At 40.7% G+C, this 26,928-nt stretch overlaps 1 protein-coding gene across 4 annotated transcripts in view; it reads right to left on the bottom strand.

Annotated features, from left to right (window-relative positions):
* Positions 1-1,948: 1,948 nt before the first annotated feature.
* The window catches only part of LOC121857963 (serrate RNA effector molecule homolog), a 50,904-nt gene continuing 25,924 nt past the window's right edge, over positions 1,949-26,928 (bottom strand). For 2 of the 4 annotated variants that reach the window (XM_042354201.1, XM_042354202.1), the window contains exons 17-19: positions 19,639-19,791; positions 3,594-3,684; positions 1,949-2,736 (exon numbers count right to left, since the gene is read on the bottom strand). In XM_042354201.1, coding sequence (XP_042210135.1) covers positions 3,615-3,684; positions 19,639-19,791 — 223 coding nt within the window. In that variant the 3' untranslated portion in view covers positions 1,949-2,736; positions 3,594-3,614. The remainder of the gene's footprint in view (positions 2,737-3,593; positions 3,685-19,638; positions 19,792-26,928) is intronic. The other 2 variants (XM_042354203.1, XM_042354204.1) reach the window with 1 other exon arrangement.

Genomic DNA, 26,928 nt, shown 5'->3' with positions numbered 1-26,928 from the left:
TGGCGCTATGTTCCTACAAAAACGTTAACAACCGCTGATGAGAGAGCACCAACAGGTGTAAAGGATGCTAAGGACAGGTTGACTGTTCTTGGGTGTGCCAATGCTGCAGGCGCACACAAGTTAAAGTTGGCAGTGATTGGAAAAAGCTGACGACCAAGATGTATGAAAGGTGTACACAATTTACCTGTGCATTATTATGCCAACAAGAAAGCATGGGTAACCCGAGAAATATTTTCAGACTGGTTCAATAACCACTTTGTACCATCAGCACGAGCTCATTGCAGGGAAGCTGGACTGGAAGCAAACTAAAATTTTATTGTTCCTCGACAACTGCTCTGCACATCCCCCTGCTGAACTTCTTGTGAAAAGTAATGTTTTTGGCATTTACTTTCCCCCCAAAGTGACGTCTTTAATACAGCCTGGTGACCAAGGAATTTTACGCTCCATGAAGAGCAAATATAAAGATGTTTTTTTGAACTGTATGCTTGATGCAGTCAACAGAGGCGTAGGAATCAAAAGCTTCACGAAAGAGTTCAGTGTTCAGGATGCCATTTATTCAGTTGCTAATGCTTGGAACGCTGTTGATAAACCAACATTAACAAATGCTTGGCGCAAACTTTGGCCTACAACGATGTTTGAAGGAAATGAAGATGCAGATGAAGACTTTGAAGGATTTCGTGTCAATAAAGAGAAGATGATATCAAACCTCCTTACTTACGCCAAAGGTTTATCTTCCGAAAGTGTAAATAAGTTGGAGGAAGCCGACATTGAAGAATTGCTGAACATTGACAATGATGCACCTGTTGTGTATTCATTGAGTGATGGGGAAATAGCTGAAATGGTGCTAAATAAAGATAAGCATGAGGATAGTAGTGATGATGATGAAATTGTGAACACAGGTGAAAAAGTCTCCATAGACCATGTGGTGAAAACCTGTGATCAGTTAATTACTGCCCTTGAACAACATGCATTTATCAGTGAGCACGAGATTATGGCAGTTTATTCAATTAAAGAGAGACTGCTTAGACAGAAACCATGTTAATGAGACAGATGACACTAGAAGAAGCCTTTAAAAAGACCATCTGTCCTAGTGTTGAGTCATCACTTGAGTCCTGTTCCTGGCCCATCTCCCTATGTCTGACTCCTACTTGATGATGACAACACTGATGTGTCCTCTTCATGATAAACAAGCCAGCTGTAATGTACCTTTACTGTATCTGTTGGAAGTTTTACAGAATATTTTCCTTACAAATAAACTGTACTAGAGTATTTATGGACCATATTTATCCCACAATTTCATTTATGCCAAACCTAACTGAACTGAAACTAACCTAACCTAACCTAACAACCTAGCCATTCTGAAAACCGAAATGTCTGGCCCCAAAGATTTCGGATAAAGGGTTGTCAACCTGTACTTCAATTATGTTAAATAATTGTTAAAATGACTAAAAGTTTTAATATAAAACTTGGAAAATTTAATAGTACAACCTTCTTGATATTTACTCAAATGGAAACGAATTTAAGCCCTAGAACCGATTACTGTATTGGCGGACTAATATTCCAGCTGGTGAGCAGGCGAAAACATGAGAGGAATTCGTTAACCGAAATGAAGATTCTTATGGAAGGTAATTCGTTAACCGAGGGACCACTGTACTTGCCAACGGTGCATAACAGACATGACCGATCGCTCTAGAGGCTAACGAGCCATCAGTGATGAAAAGGATAGAAGTAAAAAAGTATAAAAAGAAACACTCAAGACTAACCTCTTAGTCACCTGACACCCTAACCTTTTCGGTGTGTCAGGTGTTGCAAGTCTGGATTTATTCTCAATAGGCAGATATATATTGTGCTTGGACTATTTCCATAATACAAAGTAATAATTGTATAGTATTTAATTTACGGCAATTTAAAAAAGTTCTGTCTTTAGGTTACAAAGAAAATAGCAATATATACAAAATTCTTTTCATTACTTGATTACAAGAAACTCCCATACTACATCATAAAATATTTCTGACAACAGAAAGAAGTATTTATACCAATGCCATGTGTTTATCTGCAATTTACAATTGATGTATATATAACTAAAATATTGTATTTGAACAAGCAGTCCTTTCCTTTGTACAGTTTGATGAAATACTGTAACATGAATTCAATATTAAAAGGGCCTGGACAATTACAGTACTGTACTATGAATAAATTGAAAGAAAATATTTCCAAAAGTTTTGTTATCCAATTGAAACTATCACCAACCACAGCCACATTTTGCTGTAAACTAAACCAACCTTCCACAAGTAACAAACAGTGAGACATATAACTGCAAGTTTACTTGTTTCTGAATACTGTATCATGAAAACAAGCCAGACTTATGAACATTGTTCATAGTGGTGAAGGAAACACACCTAAGAGATAGAGCTCTATTCCTGACATTTCGTCTAGTTACAAAACAAAGGTAATAAAGCTCCATCTGTCGTGTTTCCTTCACTACCGAGCCAGACTTACTTGATCATTTCCATATCACTAAGTAATTTCTGCAAGAACTACATCAACATCACATATGATTTATTCATAATAGCAGCAGTAGGCACGAAGAACTGGATGGTCCATATATAGTATGTACTGTAGTCTTGAGGCTGGTATATGCAAATCACTGAAACATCTTGACCCAGTTCTGGCAGATCACTTTCAGATGGAATCTAATAATCTTCTTTCGGTGCATCCAGGTCCCTGTAACCGACCCTGTGGAGGAAACAAGGACACATATATATCATGTGTGCCTTGAGAAGGGAGGGACATAACTGAAAGGAAGGTGCACTTGTCAGCTATTAGTACTCCACGTTTGGGTAAACACCAAAGTTTTTTTGGAAAACTAATATCAATTGTTTTTTAAAGACACCGACAAGTACGATCATAACGATGCAGGGAACGAGGGCAGAGTTGACAAAACGCACCACCTTCCTGGGAAATATCACAAGGCATTTAGTAAATCTAAGGTTTCAGTAAGCGATTATGTTACAAAGAAAGTAATATTTCTGCACAACACCTAGAGAACCATAGGTGAAGGACAGTGAACTTATGAAAAATATTTTAAAGAAATCTGAATTTAAGAAATATTATTTTCTCTAAGTTCTGACTATGCAATACACAGAGGAATCCTCAATTAAGAGCATAGCCCAAAACCCTCTCTTGGTAACAAATTTTATGTACTTCACTTAAAACAAATTTATGCATTAAGTGAAATTTCCAAAATTAAAAGGGATTTAAAATGAAGATAATGAAATTTATTCCATATATGTAGCAAAGAAATTGGTACTTAAAACAGGTCCACACAAAATGCAAAGTATATGGGTGAATTCTTATGCCACTGTTCAAATTCCTATTCTCCAGGGATTGAAACAAGTGCTTGTAGTGTGTGTGTGTCTATACAAGTATCTTAAAAGTGACTAACTGCTGTAAAAGCCTCTGGCATCTGAAACAGGCAGTCTCTCCAGAACTTATATTAAAGTATGAAATTTGAATGACAAAATCTTCACCTGTTACCAAGAGACGTAACATGAACAGCTACACTAAAACCTTGAAATTGGAACGGTGCGTACAATTGGCCGGCGACGTCAAGGTTAAAAGAGATCTGTATCATCAGGAGCATCCAAATCATGGTATCCAATGACTTCCCGTGGGTCGCCCGACCTAAGGAAACAACAAAAACCATTACTAGTTGCTAACCATTACTTTCTCATGTTAAGTGGTGTGTCCAAGTTGTTACTGTTAATTAAATAACAATTTTCTTCTAAACTACTGTACATATAACATTTGCCTCATGTTATTATTCAGGGTTTTAGGTCAAATCCCTCCTACTGTACTTTCAGCCACACATTTTCTCTGGTTAATAATCCTTTAATATGAAAAAAACTTTCTAGTGCACCACTTAAGTGTAAACTAAATATAATTTTGTACAATGGTCATCATTTGATGAATTAACTTGTACTGTGTTGGTTAACACACCTGCTTCCACTAATCCCAAAATAACAAACACCTTGAAAATTTGTATAACACAATACACTACAAGGATGCACACAAAGGCCCCTACAAAACTCCAATGCCCTAACTAGACTTATTGCTTAATACTAACAAACTTGGGTGAGATACAAGTACAGGACATACACATATACAGATAAAATGAACCTACATTTACATCAGACAAAAATATTCACTGATCATCTAATACGTAAACCTCATCTGTCACAAATACCAGTGATTTTGTCTAATTAGAGAAGACCCTGAATGGGAAACGAGCTAGTGGCAATCATTCCCTTACACTTAAACACATACTGTATCATGGTCCAGCTAGTGGGAATCATTCCCTTACACTTAAACACATACTGTATCATGGTCCAGCTAGTGGGAATCATTCCCTTACACTTAAACACATACTGTATCATGGTCCAGCTAGTGGCAATCATTCCCTTACACTTAAACACATACTGTATCATGGTCCAGCTAGTGGCAATCATTCCCTTACACTTAAACACATACTGTATCATGGTCCAGCTAGTGGCAATCATTCCCTTACACTTAAACACATACTGTATCATGGTCCAGCTAGTGGCAATCATTCCCTTACACTAAACACATACTGTATCATGGTCCAGCTAGTGGCAATCATTCCCTTACACTTAAACACATACTGTATCATGGTCCAGCTAGTGGCAATCATTCCCTTACACTTAAACACATACTGTATCATGGTCCAGCTAGTGGCAATCATTCCCTTACACTTAAACACATACTGTATCATGGTCCAGCTAGTGGCAATCATTCCCTTACACTTAAACACATACTGTATCATGGTCCAGCTTGTGGCAATCATTCCCTTACACTTAAACACATACTGTATCATGGTCCAGCTAGTGGCAATCATTCCCTTACACTTAAACACATACTGTATCATGGTCCAGCTAGTGGCAATCATTCCCTTACACTTAAACACATACTGTATCATGGTCCAGCTAGTGGCAATCATTCCCTTACACTTAAACACATACTGTATCATGGTCCAGCTAGTGGCAATCATTCCCTTACACTTAAACACATACTGTATCATGGTCCAGAAAGCGATAACTGACAACTCCTGACATATCATCATTGTTTTATACACCTGCTTTGAGTACACGATGGCAGCTGTTGAATAAAATGCCCCCAGCTCATTACTGCAAACCCACATAATGGTGAACTTAAGTCAGACCAGATTATGTAGCAGAGACCAGGAGATGGGTGCAGTTCTGGCCATCAGGCACATAAAAGCAAAGCATTACAGATGGATGCCTTTCCCAACCTACAGTGTTGGAACAACTGGCAAGGTAGGAGCAACAACTACAAGGTAAGCACAAGACTATCTATACTATTCTGTTTTTCTTCCAACTAGTCCTCTGCAGGATTGGCCATTTTGATGTACACTAAAGTAGGTCTGTACAATAACAGACTATTACTCCAAAAAGTGATGTACAATATAGCCCCAAACATGAGCATAATCCACCTATGAGTAACCTACATCATTACACACACCTGTTACAAACTGTGTGATGCTCTTGGTATCCTTTTTATGTATTGGATTTATTTGGGGTCATTGTGAGTGCATCATAATGCACTCCTCTACAGTCTGCACGGAATGTTAATCGCGATAGGGCCGACGAACCAAGTTCTCGCAAAATTAAGATCATAAGTTGTGAAGCCTGTCCTGGGATGGGAGATGTCAAAACGCTTGGTTTGTTGGCAAGTGCTGACATTTGGCAACTGAGAACACGTCACGGCTTGTAGTCAGTGCGCCTCTGGCAGCTGTGAGGGGAATATTTATTGTGCGGGTTCCCGTGCCATGTGGCTATGTTTTGTCTAGTTTAAGGTGCATTAACCCGACATAGGGGCCATCAGAGATGTCCAGGGGGGTTACTACAAGAGACGATATTGCAGCAGTGATTGCATTGTACAAAGCGAAACATGTACTGAGAGAAATATCAGCTCAGACTGGTGTGGCATTACGAGTTGTTCAAAATCTTGTCCAACGTTTCCGTGACCTTGGAGAGGACGAGTTACCAGCTCCATTACCTAAGTCTGGTAGGCCTAAATTATTGTCTCCACGGACACTTAAGGTTATTTCTCGACAAGTTCGGTCCAATCCCTCACTCACAGCACGTGAAGTGAAAGAGAGAAACCCCCATCTTTTGAGTCACGTCTCGTTACGTTGTGTTCAACAAGCCCTGCACGATGACCTGGGATTTAAGAGCTTTCGTGCCCGCCGTAAACCTCTGTTGACAAAGAGACAGAAGGAAAATAGAGTGAAATTTTGCAAGATATATGAAGTGTGGGATTTAGAGACGTGGAGGAGTGTATTATGGTCGGATGAGGCTACGTTTTCTGTGACTGGGAGTAATGGAGGGAGGGTGTACCGCCCCCCACCACTCAGACACGCACCTCCCACAGTACACTGTAAAGACTGTTAAGCACCCTGCCTCGCTCATGGTTTGGGCTTCCTTTACGTATTATGGTGTTGGTGAACTAGTGAACCAGATGATGAATCAGTACAACTATCTTGAACTGCTCAGTGATTTCTTACCTGAATCATTTGATACAGCTAAGGCAAGCCTTTTCATGCAGGATGGTGCCCCATGCCACACTGCTAAAAGTGTCATACAGTGGCTCAAAGACTGTGAGGTACCTTTCTTTAATGACTGGCCTGGCAGTAGCCCAGATCTTAACCCAATAGAAAATTTGTGGTCCATTGTTAAGCGTCGTCTGCGCTACGCTGACACATCATCAATCCTGAAGCTAGAGGCAGCCATCAAGGATACCTGGGCTAACTTGCCACCTGACCTCTTGCAAAACCTTGCTGACAGTGTTCCTCGAAGGCTAAAAGACTGTCTGAAGCGCAGAGAAAACACTACAAAGTATTAATTGAAGTGGTAAGTGTTACTTGACTTTATTTATGTAACAATCGTAAATATCAATATTTTTTCAGCACACGATCTAACATTCCGCGCAGACTGTAAGTCACTTGGCATCATAATGCACTCCTCTAAGTCACTTCACATCATAATGCACTCCTCCAAGTCACTTCACATCATAATGCACTCCTCTAAGTCACTTGGCATCATAATGCACTCCTCTAAGTCACTTGACATCATAATGCACTCCTCTAAGTCACTTGACATCATAATGCACTCCTCTAAGTCACTTGACATCATAATGCACTCCTCTAAGTCACTTGGCATCATAATGCACTCCTCTAAGTCACTTGGCATCATAATGCACTCCTCTAAGTCACTTGGCATCATAATGCACTCCTCTAAGTCACTTGACATCATAATGCACTCCTCGAAGTCACTTGGCATCATAATGCACTCCTCTAAGTCACTTGGCATCATAATGCACTCCTCTAAGTCACTTGGCATCATAATGCACTCCTCTAAGTCACTTGGCATCATAATGCACTCCTCTAAGTCACCTGTCATCACTTGTGCTAACAGCTTATGCTGATCACCTCACTTAACCTAACCTCACCTATCAGCAACCAGGAGTCACTTGGCTTCATTATGATCACATGTGAGTTACTTGGGGATCATTCTGAACACTTGCAGAGTCAATTTGAGTCATCATGAACTTGTGCAAGCCATTTGGCATTATGGGCAGTCCCCACCTTACAACAGGGATACCTTCCTGAACCCTGATCATAAGTCAATTTGTTCATAAGTCAGAACAGAGTTAATTCCATAGTTTAGGTTAGGTTAAAGCACAACCCTGACCATAACAAACAACAATAATATCACATACATAACAAATAATGTAAATACTGTACAAGTACTGTAAATAAAGTGATGTTAAACAATAAAAACAATGTAAAAAAATGGGAATTTAATTGCAATTTTTTGCCATGACTGTATTGGGATCCCGTTCGTAAGTGCAGATGGTCGTAACTCGGGGACTGCCCGTATTATGAAAACTTGAGACATACCTCAAGTCACCACTGGTACAGTACTGGCACTATGAGCAAGTGTAACAACAAAAATGATCAAGTTTCCTTTACAGGTTCAAAAGTAACAGTGAGGACATATTATACCTACAACCCCAAAACATGATGATGACCATCAAGTTGTTGTTAAACCTGACCTCCCTGTAAATCACCATCAAAGTCACTTAAGTGGCTGAAAAGTTATGAAGCAGACATGAAAACACTACACCTACTTTTGGTCCATCAATGTGATCTTAAACACCTGCAACATCAAGTCTTTGGTCATAAAAATGCACAGTAAGATCTCATATTTCGCACGATTTCATTTCGCATTTTTTAATTTTTAAAGTCTTATATTTGGCGTAAAATATTGTGAATTTCGCGAGATCCAGCCAGCTGAATGCTGGCTACAGAAAGGAAAGACGTCACAGCCCTCATACCAGTTAGTCATTTCTGCTACAACGCGGGTTTTGTCAACGCGAATTGGTTGCAATGAGATTGATGAATAGGGAAACGCTGTTTGTAAAACGCGAACTTTTGCATATGGATTAGAGCGATTCCATCTTCAATGTTTTGATTCCATCATCAAAGTTTTAAGCGTGGTGCAGGGTTATGCAATGTTTACAGTTCACGTTCGACATCACATGTTCAATTGATTCGTGCGTTTTGTTTGTGAAGTGTTTTTTGGCAAATTTAGCAGTTACCCATTAATACTGTATGAAAAGAATAAGTAAAAAGAATGTTTCGCAGTGAGGACTAATAACGGTTTACACCAGTGCTCTCTGTTTACATCATGTGATCAGTTGAATCGCTCGATTTCTGTTAATTACTCCGATTTTCGCAATTTTCTCCAATTCTGTTGTGTTAGCGATGAATACGAAAAGACATGGTGAGAAGAATGTTTCCAAGAAGTGTTCTGGTGATCGAATTGCCGGTGGTGAACGTAAAAGAGGTTTACAAGAACGCAACTATCGCGTTGCAGCCGGCGCCATCCTAGAGACTGCCCTGGCTTTTATTGTGTGCTTTTTTGGGTGGTGCTACCACCTGTCTAGTCGAGATAATGGCCTCTACCTCAACTGGGAGTCCTATTGGTGGGCAGGGCCGGATTTACCAATAGGCCAAGTAGGCCATTGGCCTAGGGCCCACCGGTATCTGGGGGCCCACTGAAACTAATTTGTCGCGCAGCGTGCCAGCGTATAACCTTGTTTCAAGTGTACACCGAATATTTCATTATATAATACATTCACAACCATAAGGGCCCCTGTACAATAAGTATAGGCCCGCAGTGGTCTTCAACTGGTGGGCCATGGCCCACTGGTGGACCATGGAGTGGTTCTCAGGTGGGCCACGGACTAGGCCCTATAGTAAAATGAAGAAAATAAGATGAAACAAGATAATAAAAAAAAATATATAAATTTTTTCAATGTCTGTGTCCCACCATCAATCTATCTATCTATACATACATATATACTGGTCTTGATTTGAGTGACATGAGAGGGCAGAGTTATGACAATGCTGCCAATATGTCAGGCATTTACACTGGTCTCCAAGTCAGAATAAAGGCTATGAATCCCCTGGCATATTATGTCCCTTGTGCAGGTCACTCCTTGAACCTTGTAGGAACATCAGCTGCCAGCAGTTGCCTTGGGTCTGTTTCATATTCCAGATTTTTGCAAGCCTTATACAACTTCTTCTCAGCCTCTACATATAGATGGGATCACTTGAAAGCTGCACTACCTGCTGAAAGGATTGTAGTGAAATCTCTTTCAGAAACTCGCTGGAGTACGAGGGCTGATGCTGTTAAATCAGTGTTTTTACATTACCTTGAGATAAAGTCAGCACTGGAGAACATATGTTTTGACAGTAGACAAACTGTGGCTACAAAGCTTGAAGGTGAAGGCCTCATAAGACAAATGGAAGCATTTGAAACAGCACTTCTTACTGTAATGTGGTATAAAATCTCAACAAGGTTTAATGCAACCAGCTTATCACTTCAAAAAGTTGAGACCGACCTTCTGTCAGTTGTGAAACTGTATGAGAGTTTGATCTCCTTCGTTTCAGAAATGAGACAGGGTCAGTTTGATGAAATAGAAGATCAGGCAAGGGCTTTTGCTGAGCCTGTCTACACAGAGGCAACAAAAAGAACAAAAAAGAGAAAACATTTCTTTGATGAATCAGTTGGCACTGAAACTCAACTTGATCCACGTGAGAAGTTCAAGGTGGACAATTTCTACACCATATTAGATTGCCTTAGGAATGAATTAGGGCACAGAGTGAATGCCTACTCAGAAATAAAGAAGTCTGTTTAGCTTCTTCACGGAGTATGACAGTATGAAATATGATGATCTCAAAGCCCAACTGGAATTGGTTGTCAGTACCTATTCCAATGACCTGGAAGAATCTGTTCTAGATGAGTTTTTGCAATTTAAAGACATTTTGTCTTCTGAATCTGACAGGTCAGTGACAAACATCTCCACTTTGCTGAGGTCCAAAGATGGTATTTTGACAACTGCCTTTCCAAACATTAGTATCTTGGTAAGATTTTCCTTACCATCCCCATTACAAATTGTGAAGGAGAGAGGTCTTTCTCTACTCTCTCTAGGGTGAAAAATCACCTGAGGTCCACCATGGGACAAACCAGATTAAACTCACTTTCATTATTATGCATTGAATCTGGCCTCCTACAATCCCTTGACACAAACAGTATCATTGACAAATTTTCCATGAAAAAAGTAGGAAGAAGTTATTTTGAAATTCACACAGTTTGCTGTACTTCATGTGCTTGCAAAATTGATTATGCTTCAAGTTAATTGTATTTCTTTCATTATTCCCAAATATAAGAAGTATATGATATAGAACTAATTTGATTAAAAGTAATGAAGTGTCACATTGTGTTGAAATTCTTATTTCTTACATTATAATATTATGATATGTAATATTTGATGACATTTGGCCACTGCAAAATAAGCGCACGCACGCACACACACACATTGAAACATGCAAACATTTCTATAAATTTGGGGGCCCACTGATGAGTTTGGCCTGGGGCCCACCACAAGTAAATCTGGCCCCGCTGGTAGGGGTGGGACAGACCCACCCAAGTGGCCAAATAAGGAAAAGGAGAAGAGGGACTATCTTAAGGGAGTTAAGTTTGCCAAGTACTCGATGGAGGATAAGCAGCGTGAGATTAAGTTACTTGAGGAAGGCCTAAAAACTAGTTTCCGGAAAGCACAATCAGGCCAATAAAGGCAGAATTTGTATCATTTGGAGGTTATAAATGGGAAAATCAGAGGTTGATGTGGCCAGTCTATATTGGTATTTTTCCCATTAGTTTATATATTTGCATTTGGTGCAATTTTTCCAGTCTATATTACGACCGAAATACAAGATCTTACTGTATACAATTTTCCTTCCTACCACAAAATACAACTTACAGTATATCCACGGTTTGAACAACACCCATTTGGTTCACTAAACATTTCCCAAACATGAAATGGCACCAGAGCTCTGGATAGTGCTGCCCCCATGTGGTGGCAGACTTAAATAATGACTCACTCAGCTGATCTCTACCCTCCATGCTGTGTTATTTTGCTTTCACCATTATTTTGGTATTATGAACATGCAATGTAAAGATAGGCCGTGTAAGTGTGTTATTTATTATAATATATATACAGTAATACCCCGATTTACGCGGTTCCCGTTTACGAGTTTCCACATTTACGCGGTACCCCGCCATAACCGGAATTCCCACTTTATGCGATGCACCTACTCATATACGCGGAGAGCGGCTGGTGGTCCTGCCGCGCCACCATTTTTGGATTAAAACCTCCCGCCATGCTTGGGCAAGCGGCGCGAGTAGGTTGCGCAGTGGATGCCTCTGTTGCGTTATCGCTGACGTCATATGACGTATCGGACTGTGATTGGGCCACGCATCCTTACCTCCCTCCGCCGCTAGCTGTGATTGGTTTAATGTAATATGACGTGCCTTCCCGCTGGCGGGTAGAAGGCGCTTGACCTAGCCGCGTCAGTTACATCCCTCCTGGCCACACCGTGTATACAGGTATCTATTGTTCCGTAAGAGTGGCTGCTGCCGGACCACCACCACAGAAAAACCTTGCATTACCTGGACCCAGCCGCCCTAAGCCAAAGAAGATACGACGTGCCCTAAGTTACGAGGTGAAGTACAGTATAATACAAGAGTTAGAAAAAGGAACAAGACAGGTTGATCTCGCGCGCCAGCATGGTGTTAACGAATCTACGATCCGGATGATCAAGAAGGATGCAGCCAAGACAAAAGATCACATGAACATCACAAAGTCTGCAGGTGCTTCAATGATCAAGTATTGCCAGAACAAGGTGCTTCTCAAGTCAGTAAATTTACCTGTGTGTTACTTGATTCGTCAGGCAAGACGGAACATGGCAGTCGACATGCGGTCAGTTCAGGAGTACGCACGTGAACTGTACGCAGCAGTGTCACGTAAGATGGGAATTGCAGAGCCCAAACCCTTCAATGCTTCCTCTGGGTGGCTACACAGGTTTAAGAAGAGGAACAAGATCATCAACATTAACATTGGTGGTGAAGAAGCGAGTGTTGACCGTGTTGCGGCTAGGGATTTTCCTCCGTTCTTACGCGAGATTATGGAGGAAGGACAGTACACTGACGACCAGGTGTTCAACATGGACGAATCCGGTCTGTTTTGGAAAAAGCTACCTTCCAAGACCTTCGTTGTCCAGTCTGCCAGCAAGTGTCAGGGCCGGAAGTTGCAGAAGGAGCGCATCACCGTCCTGTTTACCACCAATGCCTCCGGTTCCTGTAAACTCAAGTTAACGGTGGTCCACACAGCCCGCAAGCCACACACCTACAAGAACATGGACATGACCAAACTAAATGTCCACTGGCTGACCGTACGTAAGGCGTGGATGTTCTCTGCTCTGTCCCTCCTGGTTTGATGACTGTTTCGTTCCCGACGTGAAGAAATTCTGTGAGCAACAGAATGTTCCATTCAAGATTTTGTTGCTCCTTGACAATGCACCAGGACACTCATAAGAACATAAGAATGGAGGAAACTGCAGCAGGCCTATTGACCCATACTGGACAGTCCCGTTTATACCCAACCCCTATTGCTCATATAAGCATTCAACCTACTGTATGTTTGAAGCTATCCAGCATATTCGAGTTAATGATGATATTTGGTGCAGGGAGATATGATAGAAGTATTTAGGTGGGTGAAAGAAATCAATAAAGAGGATATACATAAAGTTCTTATATTATCCGAGCAGGATAGGACTCAGAGCAACGGATTTAAGTTGGATAAGTTTAGGTTGAGGAGGGAGATAGGAAGAAACTGGTTCACAAATAGGGTGGTGGACGAGTGGAACAAGCTTAGCAACTTTGTAGTAAGTGCAGGAACTCTGGAAAGTTTCAAAAGGAAGCTAGATAGATTCATGGATGATAGAGAGTGGTAGTAACTCTCGACAGGAGCTGCCAAGCACAGGCCAACCGGCCTATTGCAGACTCCCTATTTTCTTATGTTCTTATGTACTCTGTTTCTAAACCAGTGTTTACCTATTTCACGCCGAAATCTAAATTTGTCTAATTTAAAACCATTGTTACAAGTTCGCTCCTGGTTGGATAGTTTGAGTACCTTTATAATGTCCCCTTTGTTTAATCCTGACTTCCATTTATGCACCTCTATCATGTCGCCCGTCTCTCGAGGGAGTGCAAATTAAGATACTTTAACCTGTCTCTGTACTAAGGTTCCTGATGCCCGGGATTAGTCATGTCATTCTCCTCTGGATTCTTTCCAAGGATTCTATATCCATTCTGTAATACGGTGACCAGAACTGAACTGCCTAATCCAGGTGAGGTCTCACAAGCGCTAGATATAATTTTAAGATTACCTAGCTAGTCTTGTAACTAACACTCCTTTGTATGAACCCAAGTACTTTATTAGCCTTGTTACGAGCAAAAACACAGTTTACTTGGCTTAAGATTCCTACTTATCATTACTCCTAAATCTCTCTCGCAGTCGGATTCCACAATGGCATCGTTATTCATCTGGTAACTGGTTTCCCTGTTTACATCTCCTATACTGAGTACTTTACATTTGTCCACATTGAATTTCATCGGCCATTTTTCAGACCATTCGAAAAATTTGCTTAGATCTTCCTGTAGTTTTGCAGAGTCCTCGTCAGATTTAATTACACGTCCTATTTTAGTGTCATCAGCAAATTTACTTATGTTGCTGTCTATGCCGATATCTATATCGTTTATGTATATAATATATAATAATGGTTCAAGTACTGAACGTTGGGGAACTCCACTAGTGACGTTGCTCCAATGCGATTTAGTGCCGTTTATGCTCATTCGCTGTTTCCTGTTCCGTAACCACTCCCTAATCCATTTAAGGATATTACCTTTGATGCCATGCGCTTCTACCTTTCTAATTAGTCTTTCGTTGGGGACTCTGTCGAAGGCTTTGCTAAAGTCGAGATATACCACATAATAATTGTGCCCCTCGTCCACTGATTCGAAAACTGATGAAAAGAATGTTAGACATGAACGCCCGCTTGTGAATCTATGTTGGGAATCATTGATCAACTTGTGCTTCTCCAGGTAGTTTCTTATAGTTTGAAATGATTGCTTCCAGTAATTTACCTACTATTGATGTTAGACCGATTGGGCAGTAGTTAGAGGATAGTGATCTATCCCCCATCTTGAAAATCGGTATTACATTCGCTATCCTCCAGGATTCTGGTACTACACCTGTTTTTAAGGACATGTTAAACAACTTTCTTAAGGGCATACTAAGCTCTTCCTTACATTCCTTTAATACTCTGGCAAATATCTCATCGGGACCAGGTGACTTATAAGGCTTTAGTTTTGTCTATTTGCTTATTAACATCTTTACTAGTCACTACTATCTCGCTTAATTTGTTTTCTTCACTATCCATGAATAGAGTCGGTGCCTCGGGTATCATGTTAATTTTCGGTGGTGAAAACTTGAAAAATATTTATTCAGATTATTGCTCATTTCTCCGTCGTTATCAGTTAGCTCGCCGGTATCTGAACGTATTGGTCCAATCTTATCTCGTGTTTTAGTTTGATACATTTGGTAGACTCCTTTGGGGTTTGTTTTCGCCTCCCCTGCTATCTTCAGTTCATAATTCCTCTTCGCTTTTCTTATCTCGGTCTTAACCCTACCGACCAATACCTTATAATACTCCCGGAGGTAAATTTCGCCACGATTTATCCTTCTACCTATAGCCTTCCTTTGGCCAATAATGTTCTTTAAATAATTATTTATCCATTTAGGGTGATTGTTGTCTGATCTGAGTTTTTGTATGGAATGTTCTGCCTTTGTGCATTAAGTAACTCATTATTTAAATTGTCGTGGAACTCGGCAATCTCAGATCTCGTTTATCAGGTCGGTGTCATCTGTCAGGTTCACACCCAAGCGTGATACCCCCTCTCTCAGCTGCCCCTTTAAACTATCAAAGTCTGCCCTTCTGAAATCTGGGACTTTAATGGAATTCCCTTTACGTCTGACCTGAAAATCTAACTGGAATCTAATTTCTTTGTGATCGCTGTTTGCAAGTTCGTTCCCTACCTCGACATTGCTAATGAGGTTTTTCTGTTCGACAGAACTAAATCGAGTATATTATTACCCCGGGTGGGTTCGGTTTTAAGTTGACTTAGGAAACAGTCCTGGATCGTTTCAAGGAAATCCTCTGATACTGAGTTACCTGTAAGGTCAGTCCAATCCATTGGGCCAAGGTTAAAATCACCTACTATGCAGACTTTGTTGTGTATGGAAGCCCTGCGCATTTCATCCCAGATAAGTCGCTCATTAACTCTATCAAGATTGGGAGGTCTATATATTACTCCTATGATTAATTTTTCCCTACCGTCGATTAATTCTATCCAAATTGTTTCTGTATTCTGCTCAGTTTTTATTTCCTTATTTATTTCGCACTTCAGATTATCCCTGACATAGATGGCTACTCCGCCTCCTTTCCTGGACGGCCTATCGGTATGGAACAATTTGTAATCTGCAACTTGGTATTCGACAGGTAACTCACGTGAGTCTAGGTTGATCCATGTTTCAGTGAATGCTATTATATCGATTTTTTCGGTACATACCAAGGCCCTAATATCATCCACTTTGTTTCTCATATTTCTACTGTTCGCGTAGTAGACATTTAAGTTAGTCGTGTTCTAAGTCCTCCCTTTACCGCGTTTAGGTTTAAACTCCCTGTCTAATTTAGTTTTGTCATCATTCCTAACACTATTTCCCTGTTTACCCACTCCCACTGCAGTCTCCTCCACCCCTGTGCCCACATGTTCCCCTAGCAGTTTAAAGACTTCGATTATCTTTTGAACTGCCCCCTCTAGAGACCCAGCCAGGGTTGCCACCCCATCTCGAGACAGGTGTACCCCATCCCTAGCATAAAGGTCCCTTCTGCCGTAGAAGTAGTCCCAGTTGTCAATGAATAGGACTGATATTGACTTGCAATATCCGTCAAGACGGCCGTTGACACCAACTGCCCTTGACAACCATTCATTGCTAACTCTCCTTCTAGGCAAGACACCACATATGATAGGGATCCCTCCCTTAGTCCTAATACGATCGATAGCTGTCTTGAACTTATCAAGAAGCTCTTCACTCCTACACTGGCCAATATCATTGCCTCCTGCACTGAGGCAGATAATGGGTTTGTTCCCATTACTGTTGGATCGTCACCCCAACGTATAAGTGGTCTTCCTTCCTTCCAACACTACGTCATTAATCCAGATCATGGATCAAGAATTAATCTGCAATGTGAAAGCTGCATACTCTGCAAAGAAGTTAAGCTCCTGAACGACTATACCAACATCAAGGATGAGTTGCGTAACCTGGGTGACACCGATAGCAAGAGCGACGAGGAACAACAGTTGGCAGAGCAATAAGTTCTCGTCAAACAGTTTTGGAGGAAATTTAACGTCAAGAAAGCTGTGGACTTCTTGGTGGAGGCATAGGATCAGCTGTCTGTAGCAACGGTTCGTCACGCATGGAGACATGTGTTGCAAGGTATCCCAGGTGGGAGGCAGAGTCAACCTGTGACTGGTGAGGTTCAGTCTGTTGCAGTAGTAGTGGACCTTGCCAGAGAAGCTGCGCAGTGTTACAGCTGCAGGCTTCTCTGAGACCACCAACGAAGACATCCTCGAGGTGATCAGGGATCCTGAGGTGACTGCCGACGAGATGTTAGAAGACGATCACGTCAGTGAAGAGGCAGGTGGTGCATCATCCCGAGAAGAACACAAGTTAACGCATGGTAATGTTAGGTGTGCCATCGAGTGTGCAGAGAAACTGAAGCTCATCCTTTCCGACGACCCTAACGATAACCGGTATGAAGTCTTCCCTACCCAGCTGTTGTTCCATTTACACGTTTCCCGTTTTAAGGGGGCCTCCGTGGGTTCAACTGACCGCGTAAATCAGGGTATTACTGTACACACACAGTAAACCCTTGCTATTCGTGGGTTTGCGATTAGCAATTTCGACTATACAAGGTAAGCAGACGGTGGCTAGCTTACGAGCCTTTCCTGCAGTGCAATGAGTAACCCCCCACGTGCCAGCAGGTCAACCATTGCCTGCAGCACAGCATCTCTTGTGTTGTACTCTCAAAACTTCAGTGTTTCTGTGTGAAATGGCCCATAAAAGACTGCAGTGTCAGTGCTAGTGATGCTAGTGGAGTGAAATGTATAAGAGACCTCAAACCCAAGAGGAAACAACTACCAATCACTGTTTTTCAAGAAAGAACCAGCCACTTGCCCAGCTGATTCGTCTACCCCATCTACTCAGTCAGCTGCTGCTGCTGCCGCTCATGTACAAAGAAGTGTATATTCCCTTTATGTTTGCCCTTAGGACAATTATTTCTCATATAAAAATACCAATCAGATAATCTTGATAAGGTGACAAATGAAGTCTCATAAAAAATTACCTTGAAAGTGCCAAAGGATCTATAACTTGAAGAGGTAATTTATACATGGTATGTGCAGCAGAGGTCATCTGGCGTATGTGGTACAGAATGGCAGTCTGCCACTGTGAGACTTGCTACCCATTTAAGGAAGTCATAATTTTGTTGGTGGCATAAATAGAAAAGTCACATGTAGGCAGTGAAGCTTTGTGGCAAGTGGAGCCTTTTTGGCAAACAAACAAATCATGAGTGAATTAGGATTAAGTTTAGCCCCGGTATACAATGCAGGTGAAACCTACACATGCAATGATAGATAAGGTGACCACACTGGACAGAAAGAAGACCAGAGAGAATGTCTGCTCTTCTCTGCACGAATGTTGATGGCAGCCATCGCCTCAAATCAGCGACCGTAGGCAAATCAAAATGCCCAGACATTCTCAAGGAATAGTATGGATAGGCTTCCTGCGATTTACTTCAACTCCACAAAAGTCTGGTTCAATGAGGCAATTACAAAGGACTGATGAGACTTATACCATCACTTAAACCCTAAAGTGAAGCATCACCAAGTCAAAGCTCTTAAGTTTTCTGAGCAAGATGTCAAGGATCTTCTCTTATCCCTCACATTCTGACACTGGCAATTTGTTTAATCAGGGTGGAAAAATTAGGTACCTTGCCCTAACACTGTGGACCGAGGCATCAATCATTATGGCCACCAATCGACACTATAGGTGTTGGTGTTGGAGATAAGTGAGGATGAGGAAACAAAACTCTAGCAAACATAATTATTATTGTACTGGGCAAGTGCCTGGAAAGATACCAGTATCAAAAGTGCACACTCTTGTGAATTGTTGGAAGAAAATCCTTTTGACGAGTGAAGTTCCTCTTGATTATGTGGAATTTGAGCACGGGGACCGTCAAAATTTAATGAAACTGAGCAGAGGAGGTGACATCTTTGGTAGAAAACATCCAAGAAAAGTTGGAAGTGGATGAAGATGAACCTGATCATCAATATTTAACAAAGGAAGAAATTGCTCATTATCAGCTTCACCTGTTGAGGATGGATCTGATGAGGAGCAAGAACAACATAACAGGATAAAATCTGAGGCTGACTGTTACAACTTGTGGATGGGTCTTGAAAGGTTCAGATGCAGGGTTACTGTGGCATGAACATTTGAGGTCTCTAAGAGAGCAGATAATTCATGATCAACCACAGAGATATCCGTCCAGTTGGGGGTACCAAAATTTACCCATCTTCTCAACAGCGCCAAGCCTAGGTAGCGGACCACATCCATTCCCAAGAATCGGTACAGTACTACAGTATTTCTATTATACAGTATCTCACACAAACATAAAGTCAACATTTTAACTGTACCATTAAATATCAGACAATATGGATTTTTTTTACTTTGATCTGAGTTATGTATGAATAAGGATCTAAGTAATGATTCTCACACCTGATAATCTAGATCCCATATAATACAAAATTAAGTAGACAGGTAGTTGTAACTTCCCTGATCATTGCATGAAAATCCAAGCAATAATCACCAAAACATCACATAAGCTCAGGCTCTCTGTTGGCTCAGCCATGTCAATATTGTTTATATTATCAACTCTGTATCTGTATTTTTCTGGCTAAATAAACTGTTTCAATATCAACATGACTACATGTGAAAGTGTTAACTTACCGTGATCTGTAGGTGGCTCTAGGTCTCTGGTATGATTCACGGACATAAGGATCACTCCGGCCGCTGTAATAATCTTTAGGGTAGGTGCTCCCATAACCATAGCCGTGGGCAGCAGGGTACTGTCTTGCATAACCACCAGCATATGCGCCATAACTGTCAAGGATATAATTACTAGGTGTTAGTTTATTCTTTGTTTATCGGTCTCTACAGAATGCTGTAAATATTGTATACTGTAATATAAATATGTAAACTTTAAAACTACCATACTAGTCTAAGGAAACACTCAACTACCACAGCCTAAAATATGTACTTGTGTGAACTGTAGCTAACTTCACTAAATTAAAGGAAAGACTGCCCTGACCCCCAAAAATTTATTCAAAATCAAACACTCTTTCTCTTTTCTTTTTTAGCCCCAAAAAATTAACTCGAGCATTTTCTTAAAAGCAAATAATTTTTGTTTATAACGAATCATCTTCCACATTGGAATTTTAACTTCAAAGATGTATAGTGTAAGTCCACAATCCCTTATCCGAAACCCTTGGGGCCAGATGTGTTTCAGAATTTTTCAGATTTCAGAAAGGTAGTAAGTGTTTTCACATCAGAACTAATTATGTCTTATTCTAGACACAGTGTAGGTTGAGGTATCTGTAGCAAGGTAAAGCTCTTCCTGGCAAAGCACATCACCACCAGCAGCCAATACAAGGAATTCCTGACATCACAGCACTAAAATTATTCCGAGGAGAAGCTAAAGAAGAATATATAATCATCTGGTTGGTGTGAAGAGGAAGAGCATTAACCCTCTCATGGTCTCACCACAAATTGCGTCGCTAGGCACACAACCCCTCCCCCTCAGCCGTATTTCACACCGAGAACGCGCCGACTATACTGCCCTTCAGGATTTATTGAACAGTCTCCAAAACTGGGCCACCAACAACCACGTCACCATCAACCATACCAAGACCATGGTTATGCACATCAACCTCTCCTCCGACATTGTGCCACCCCCTTCCATTACTTTAGGTCCCAACACACTCCAGGTTGTAGATTCCACTAAGCTCCTCGGCGTCACCATAGACAACAAACTAAATTGGACACCACACGTCAGTGAAGTTGTCAAATCCTCCAGTTTCTGTCTCCACCTCCTCCACTGACTCAGGTCCCCCGGAGTTCCTGTACACGAGCTCCTCATTGTTTACTCAGCATTCATACTTCCCAAGCTCACCTATGCCTCCCCTACCTGGTCTTCCTCCCTAAATGCCACACAACGTAAACACCTAGAAAAAGCGCAAAAGAGGGCATGCAAGATAATTCTCTCCCCTTCCTACTCGACTTACCAAGAAGCGCTCATCACACTGACCCTTTCGACTCTCACTGACCATCACCACGACCTCATCTGCAAATTTGTTAAGAAGCTTCTGCACCATCCTCGACATGGCTCCTACTACCACCCGAGATCCCTAGCCCGAGAATTACTGTTCGGCACCACAACCGCATCCAGCCCATATGTGCACGAACTGATCGCTATAAGAACAACCCAGTCCCAACCATTGTAAAAATTATCAACTTGTCATAAACCAGTGTATTCACTCCCAGTAAATCCTACTTCTTGCACTGTCACTATGTTGAAATGCACTGTAGTTTGAGCTTTTCCCCACCTAGTTATTATATATCTTATTTGTATCACTTATGTTGCTTGTATATTTTTTGTAAATCAAAACCCATTCACCAATTATGTAACTGTATATTTTCAGCCTTCTGGCTGCTATGCTCTTTCAATAAACCATTAATTATTATTATTATTTATTATTATTATTAAACAAATGCAGGAACAGTGGACTGGCACCAAGTTCCTCAGATACAGTACATCGCTAAGGGTGCAATTTGGGTCTGGATCATTCTACACAATGTTTATTAAAATGGAAAAACCTTTCCTGTTACCGGTGCAACCAGTGTCAAAAGACTGCCGGGGAGGCTAGATCTCCGACCACGGCCAGGAGTACCAGAGGGTTAAGCAACATCCACATAAGATGTAATTTGAATATCCATATTCACTGTAACCTCATTAATTACATCAAAATGGTGCTCTGGGTTACTTCAATTACCCCAAAAATCCTAATTAACCAAGTTTGGATTATTTTGACATCATTGGACAATTTCCATAATTTTGTGTTCGATTATTCGTTTGTTTTCTGTTCAGTTTCTGCACTTGGTCATGCCTTGTTGCCACATAAACTTATCTACAGTATTTATAAATAATGTTGAAACAAATATTTTCTAAATGTATATTCGTATATTCAGTAATAATAAAGTAAATAACACAGAAATAAACAAATGCAACACTGCGAGGTGAGCTGATGAAGCAGGTGAGGTGACAAGGCTCTTACACAACACACACATTAACAGCACTACTAAACCATTGTCTTATAACATTTTAATTTATATTTTAAAATTAATTCATACATGGTGGTTCGATTTGGCTACTTTTGCACTAAACAACTGATCAGCAAATGAACCAGGGCATATGGAGATGCAGTATACATTACAATAATACTTACAAGATTAAGTTCTGATAAATACACTACAATATTATTTATTTACTAAGTGCTCAAGACAGATTCTGAGGTAAGCACCAACCCTCTTGAGCAGTGATAACAATGCTGCTTGAAAAATCTGAGGTGCCGAATTCCACGACAATTTTAATAATGAGTTACGTAATGCACAAAGACAGAACGTACCATGCAAAAAACTCAGATCAAACAACAATGACCCTAAATGGATAAATAATTATTTAAAGAACATTATTGGTCAAAGGAAGGCTATAGGTAGGAGGATAAATCGTGGCGAAGTTTACCTCTGACATTATTATAAGGTATTGGCCGGTAGGGTTAAGACCGAGAAGAAAATCAAAGAGGAATAATGAGCTTAGGATAGCAAGGGAGGCGAAGTCAAACCCCAAGGGATTCTATCAAATGTATCAAACTAAAACACGAGAATAGATTGGACCAATACGGTCAGATACCGGCGAGCTAACTGATGACGGAGAAATGAGCAATAATCTGAATAAATATTTTTCAAGTTTTCACCACCGAAAATTTAAACATGATACCCGAGGCATTGACTCTATTCAGAGATAGTGAAGAAAACAAATTAAGCGAGATAGTAGTGACTAGTAACGATGTTAGTAAGCAAATAGACAAACTAAAGCCTAATAAGTCACCTGGTCCCGATGAGATATTTGCCAGAGTATTAAAGGAATGTAAGGAAGAGCTTAGTATGCCCTTAGCAAAGTTGTTTTAACATGTCCTTAAAACAGGTGTAGTACCAGAATCCTGGAGGATAGCGAATGTAATACCGATTTTCAAGAAGGGGGATAGATCACTATCCTCTAACTACCGCCCAATCAGTCTAACATCAATAGTAGGCAAATTACTGGAAGCAATCATTTCAAACTCTATTCGAAATCACCTGGAGAAGCAAAAGTTGATCAATGATTCCCAGCATGGCTTCACAAACGGGCATTCATGTCTAACTAATCTATTAACATTCTTTTCATCAGTTTTCGAATCACTGGACGAGGGGCACAATTATGATGTGGTATATCTCAACTTTAGCAAAGCCTTCGACAGAGACCTCCACGAAAGACTAATAAGAAAGTAGAGACTCATGGCATTAAAGGTGGTACATGTATTCTAAAATGGATTAGGGCGTGGTTACAGGACAGAAAACAGCGAGTGAGCATTAACGGCACTAAATCCCATTGGAGCAACGTCACTAGTGGAGTTCCCCAAAGCTCAGTACTTGGACCATTATTATTTATTATACAGCTCCTCCCCGACTTACGACCACCCGCACTTACGACCTACCTCGGTCGTACCAAAATTTGGTCAAATTACGTATTTTCGAGTCCTAAAGTCAGTACACAGACAAAATTTTCATTTGTAATTCACTTTAAAATGGCTGGCAAGCTTAAAAGTGAGTGTTTTGTGGTGCTGAGAAGAGACACCCAATTTAGATTTTCTATTTATTATTTAAGCATTTCCGACTTACGACCTGGATGTCGGTCCCTAACCCCGTCGTAAGTCGGGGAGGAGCTGTATACATAAACGACATAGATATCGACGTAGACAGCAACATAAGTAAATTTTCTGATGACACTAAAATAGGACGTGTAATTAAATCTGACGAGGACTCGGCAAAACTACAGGAAGATCTAAACAAATTTTTCTAATGGTCTGAAAAATGACAGATGAAATTCAATGTGGACAAATGTAAAGTACTCAGTATAGGAGATGTAAACAGGGAAACCAGATACCAGATGAACAACGATGTTATTGAGAAATCCGATTACGAGAGAGATTTAGGAGTAATGATAAGTAGGAATCTTAAGCCAAGTAAACAATGTGTTTTTGCTCGAAACAAGGCTAATAAAGTACTTGGGTTCATACAAAGGAGCGTTAGTTACAAGACTAGCGAGGTCATCTTAAGACTATATCTTGCGCTTGTGAGACCTCACTTTGATTACGCAGTTCAATTCTGGTCACCTTATTACAGAATGGATATAGAATCCTTGGAAAGAATTCAGAGGAGCATGACAAGACTAATCCCGGGCATTAGGAACCTTGAGTACAGAGACAGGCTAAAGCTTCTTAATGCGCACTCCCTCGAGGGACGTAGAGCGAGGGGCGACATGATAGGTATATAAATGGAAGTCAGGGGTAAACAAAGGGGACATTACAAAGGTACTCAAACTATCCAAACAGGAGCGAACTCGTAACAATGGTTTTAAATTTGACAAATTTAGATTTAGGCACGAAATAGGTAAACATTGGTTTGGAAATAGAGTAGTGGATGAGTGGAACAAGTTATCAAATATCATCATTAACTCGAATACGCTGGATAGCTTCAAACATAGGTTGGATGCTCATATGAGCAATAGGGGTTGGGTGTAAATGGGACTGCCCAATATGGGCCAATAGAACCGCTGCAGTTTCCTCCATTCTTATGTTCTAAGATGGTGAGTGCTGACAACATTATTAGAAAGAAAGGGTCAGCGAGACCAATCAGCTGTTTCCACTCTGTAAACAAGAAACTGAGAATACACAAAGCAATAGCACATCTGGGATTGAGTGCGTGATTTTTAGGGGAAAATTAAATATTTTTCAATGACGTTTTATTAACCCGGCACTAAATGAACCTAAATAATATGGGAATTATAGTGAATTACACACTGTTGTTATAAAGGGATGGCAGGCAGCAGTGCAGGTGGTGGTGAGTTGTCCTCCACTTCTCCCCACCTACACACCAAATGTAGTTTTGTGCAGTATCTTATAGAATTCACATTTTAATCCTATTATTCATTCATCTTAATCTATTTCAAAATATATTTCTATACTAATAATTGACTTCTCACAACCCCTCGGTTATTTCAGATTCATTCTGCATTCGTCATTTGGTTTTGAAAAGCACACGAATTAACCCTTAAGCCCCGGGTTAGGGAGCTGCTGGCAGTACCCCCCCCCCTGGGGTTAAAACGAGAAAAAAATCATAAAAAGGTGGGGGGGGGGGAATATGCGGACGTTCTGGAACGTCACCCAGGGCCTAAGGGTCATAACGACGCTTGGAAGATTTTAATTACATTTTTTCAATGCTAATTAATCTCCTACTATGGGTTTCCGAGGCATGATTTTGGTGTTTTTGTGTTATTCTGAAGTACTTAATTAGTTACACCCCTTAAATTCCAGTTCCAAAGAATAGTATATAAAAAAATAAAATTACCAAGGCTTACCGTATATCTCGGCCTATAAGACGGAATTTGAACCTTAAAAAAAATCAGCCCAAAATTAGGGGTCGTCTTAAATACCAGGTATAAAATTCTTACCTCTTACATATTGTGGTTTAGTGTGTCAAGAGTGGTGAAGGAGAACATCGTAAAACACTCGCACGGTCCTACCACTAATTATTTTATACTGAAACTTAAGTTTGGGAAGCCGGATTAAAAATAAGATTACCGGTATATTAAAGTAATAAAAATGTATTTTAAACCTGTCTAACATACCGTAAAATAACAACATACCCCGGTAATAAACACAGCTATCATCACACACCGCCCGCCATTGCAGTTATTCCTGGTGGATTAACTTCAGTTGTACAACCACTTGATGTTTGTCTAAACAAACCATTCAAGGACTTCGTTCGTGAACAATGAAACGAGAGTGGACGATTAGGGTCAAAAAGTCTCATACGAAAGGTTGGAATATGCGTGCTCCTGAACTGGATGTACTGTGTGATTTTATCAAGGCATGGAATGATATTAATGTGGAAACAGTCATTAAGTCTTAAAAAGTGTGGAATATCTAATTCAATGGATGGCATGGAGGATGACATGTTGTGGGAGGACGAGGATGAAACAGAAGCCGAAGCCACGTCATCTGATTTGGAGTTTGATCCTTATGATGATGCAACCATAAATGTATCTCAGGATGTACTTGAGGAACTTATGATGTCACATGTTGATGATGTGGATTTTGAATGTTTTTAATACATGATGATGTTAGTAATAATCATGTGCTAATAACATTTTTTAACTTGTCGGGTAACTTGCTTAAAAAAAAAAAAAAACACGAGCTGAGCAAACAAACAACCATTTCGCTACTATATGCCAGACGCTCCCCCGGCTTGACACAACCACTCTCCCTGCTTACCTACCAGCCCCCCTTCCCACTGACTTAGTAGAAGAATTTGAAGTAGCAAAACGCCTGGACAAACTAAAATTAAAACGCTCTACCACCCCCATTGACTTACCAATGAAACTCTTCAAGGAGTTCTCCCCGGAGCTTGCTAAACCCCTATGCTCCATCATCAATGCTTCTCTCAGTCAAGCCAGATGCCCAGCTGACTAGAAGACCTCTTATGTATCACCAGTGCCCAAGTCAACCAGCCCACAATCCTTAAATCAGCTACGACCTATTGCAATCACCCCAATACCCAGCCTAATCTGTGAAAGTTTTGTGTTCGACTGGGCTTATGCTGATATTGCAGGAGTCGTAGACCCTCAGCAATTTGGCAACATGAAAACTTCCTCCACCACTCACTGTCTTGTCAGCTTTCTCGATTACATATACCGCCATCTCGAGAAACGAAAAACGTCTGTAGCTGTCGCCTTCATTGATTTCACTAAAGCATTCGACCTAGTCGACCACAATATAATCATCAACAAAGCTATTGACCTCGGGCTTCGGAGAAGTCTTATACCATGGCTTACAGACTTCCTCAGTGACCGACGCCAAGCTG

This window comes from Homarus americanus, unplaced genomic scaffold (assembly GCF_018991925.1).
Source record: "Homarus americanus isolate GMGI-L3 unplaced genomic scaffold, GMGI_Hamer_2.0 scaffold18559, whole genome shotgun sequence".
NCBI lineage: Eukaryota > Metazoa > Arthropoda > Malacostraca > Decapoda > Nephropidae > Homarus > Homarus americanus.
This window is presented reverse-complemented; position numbering and strand designations above follow the sequence as displayed.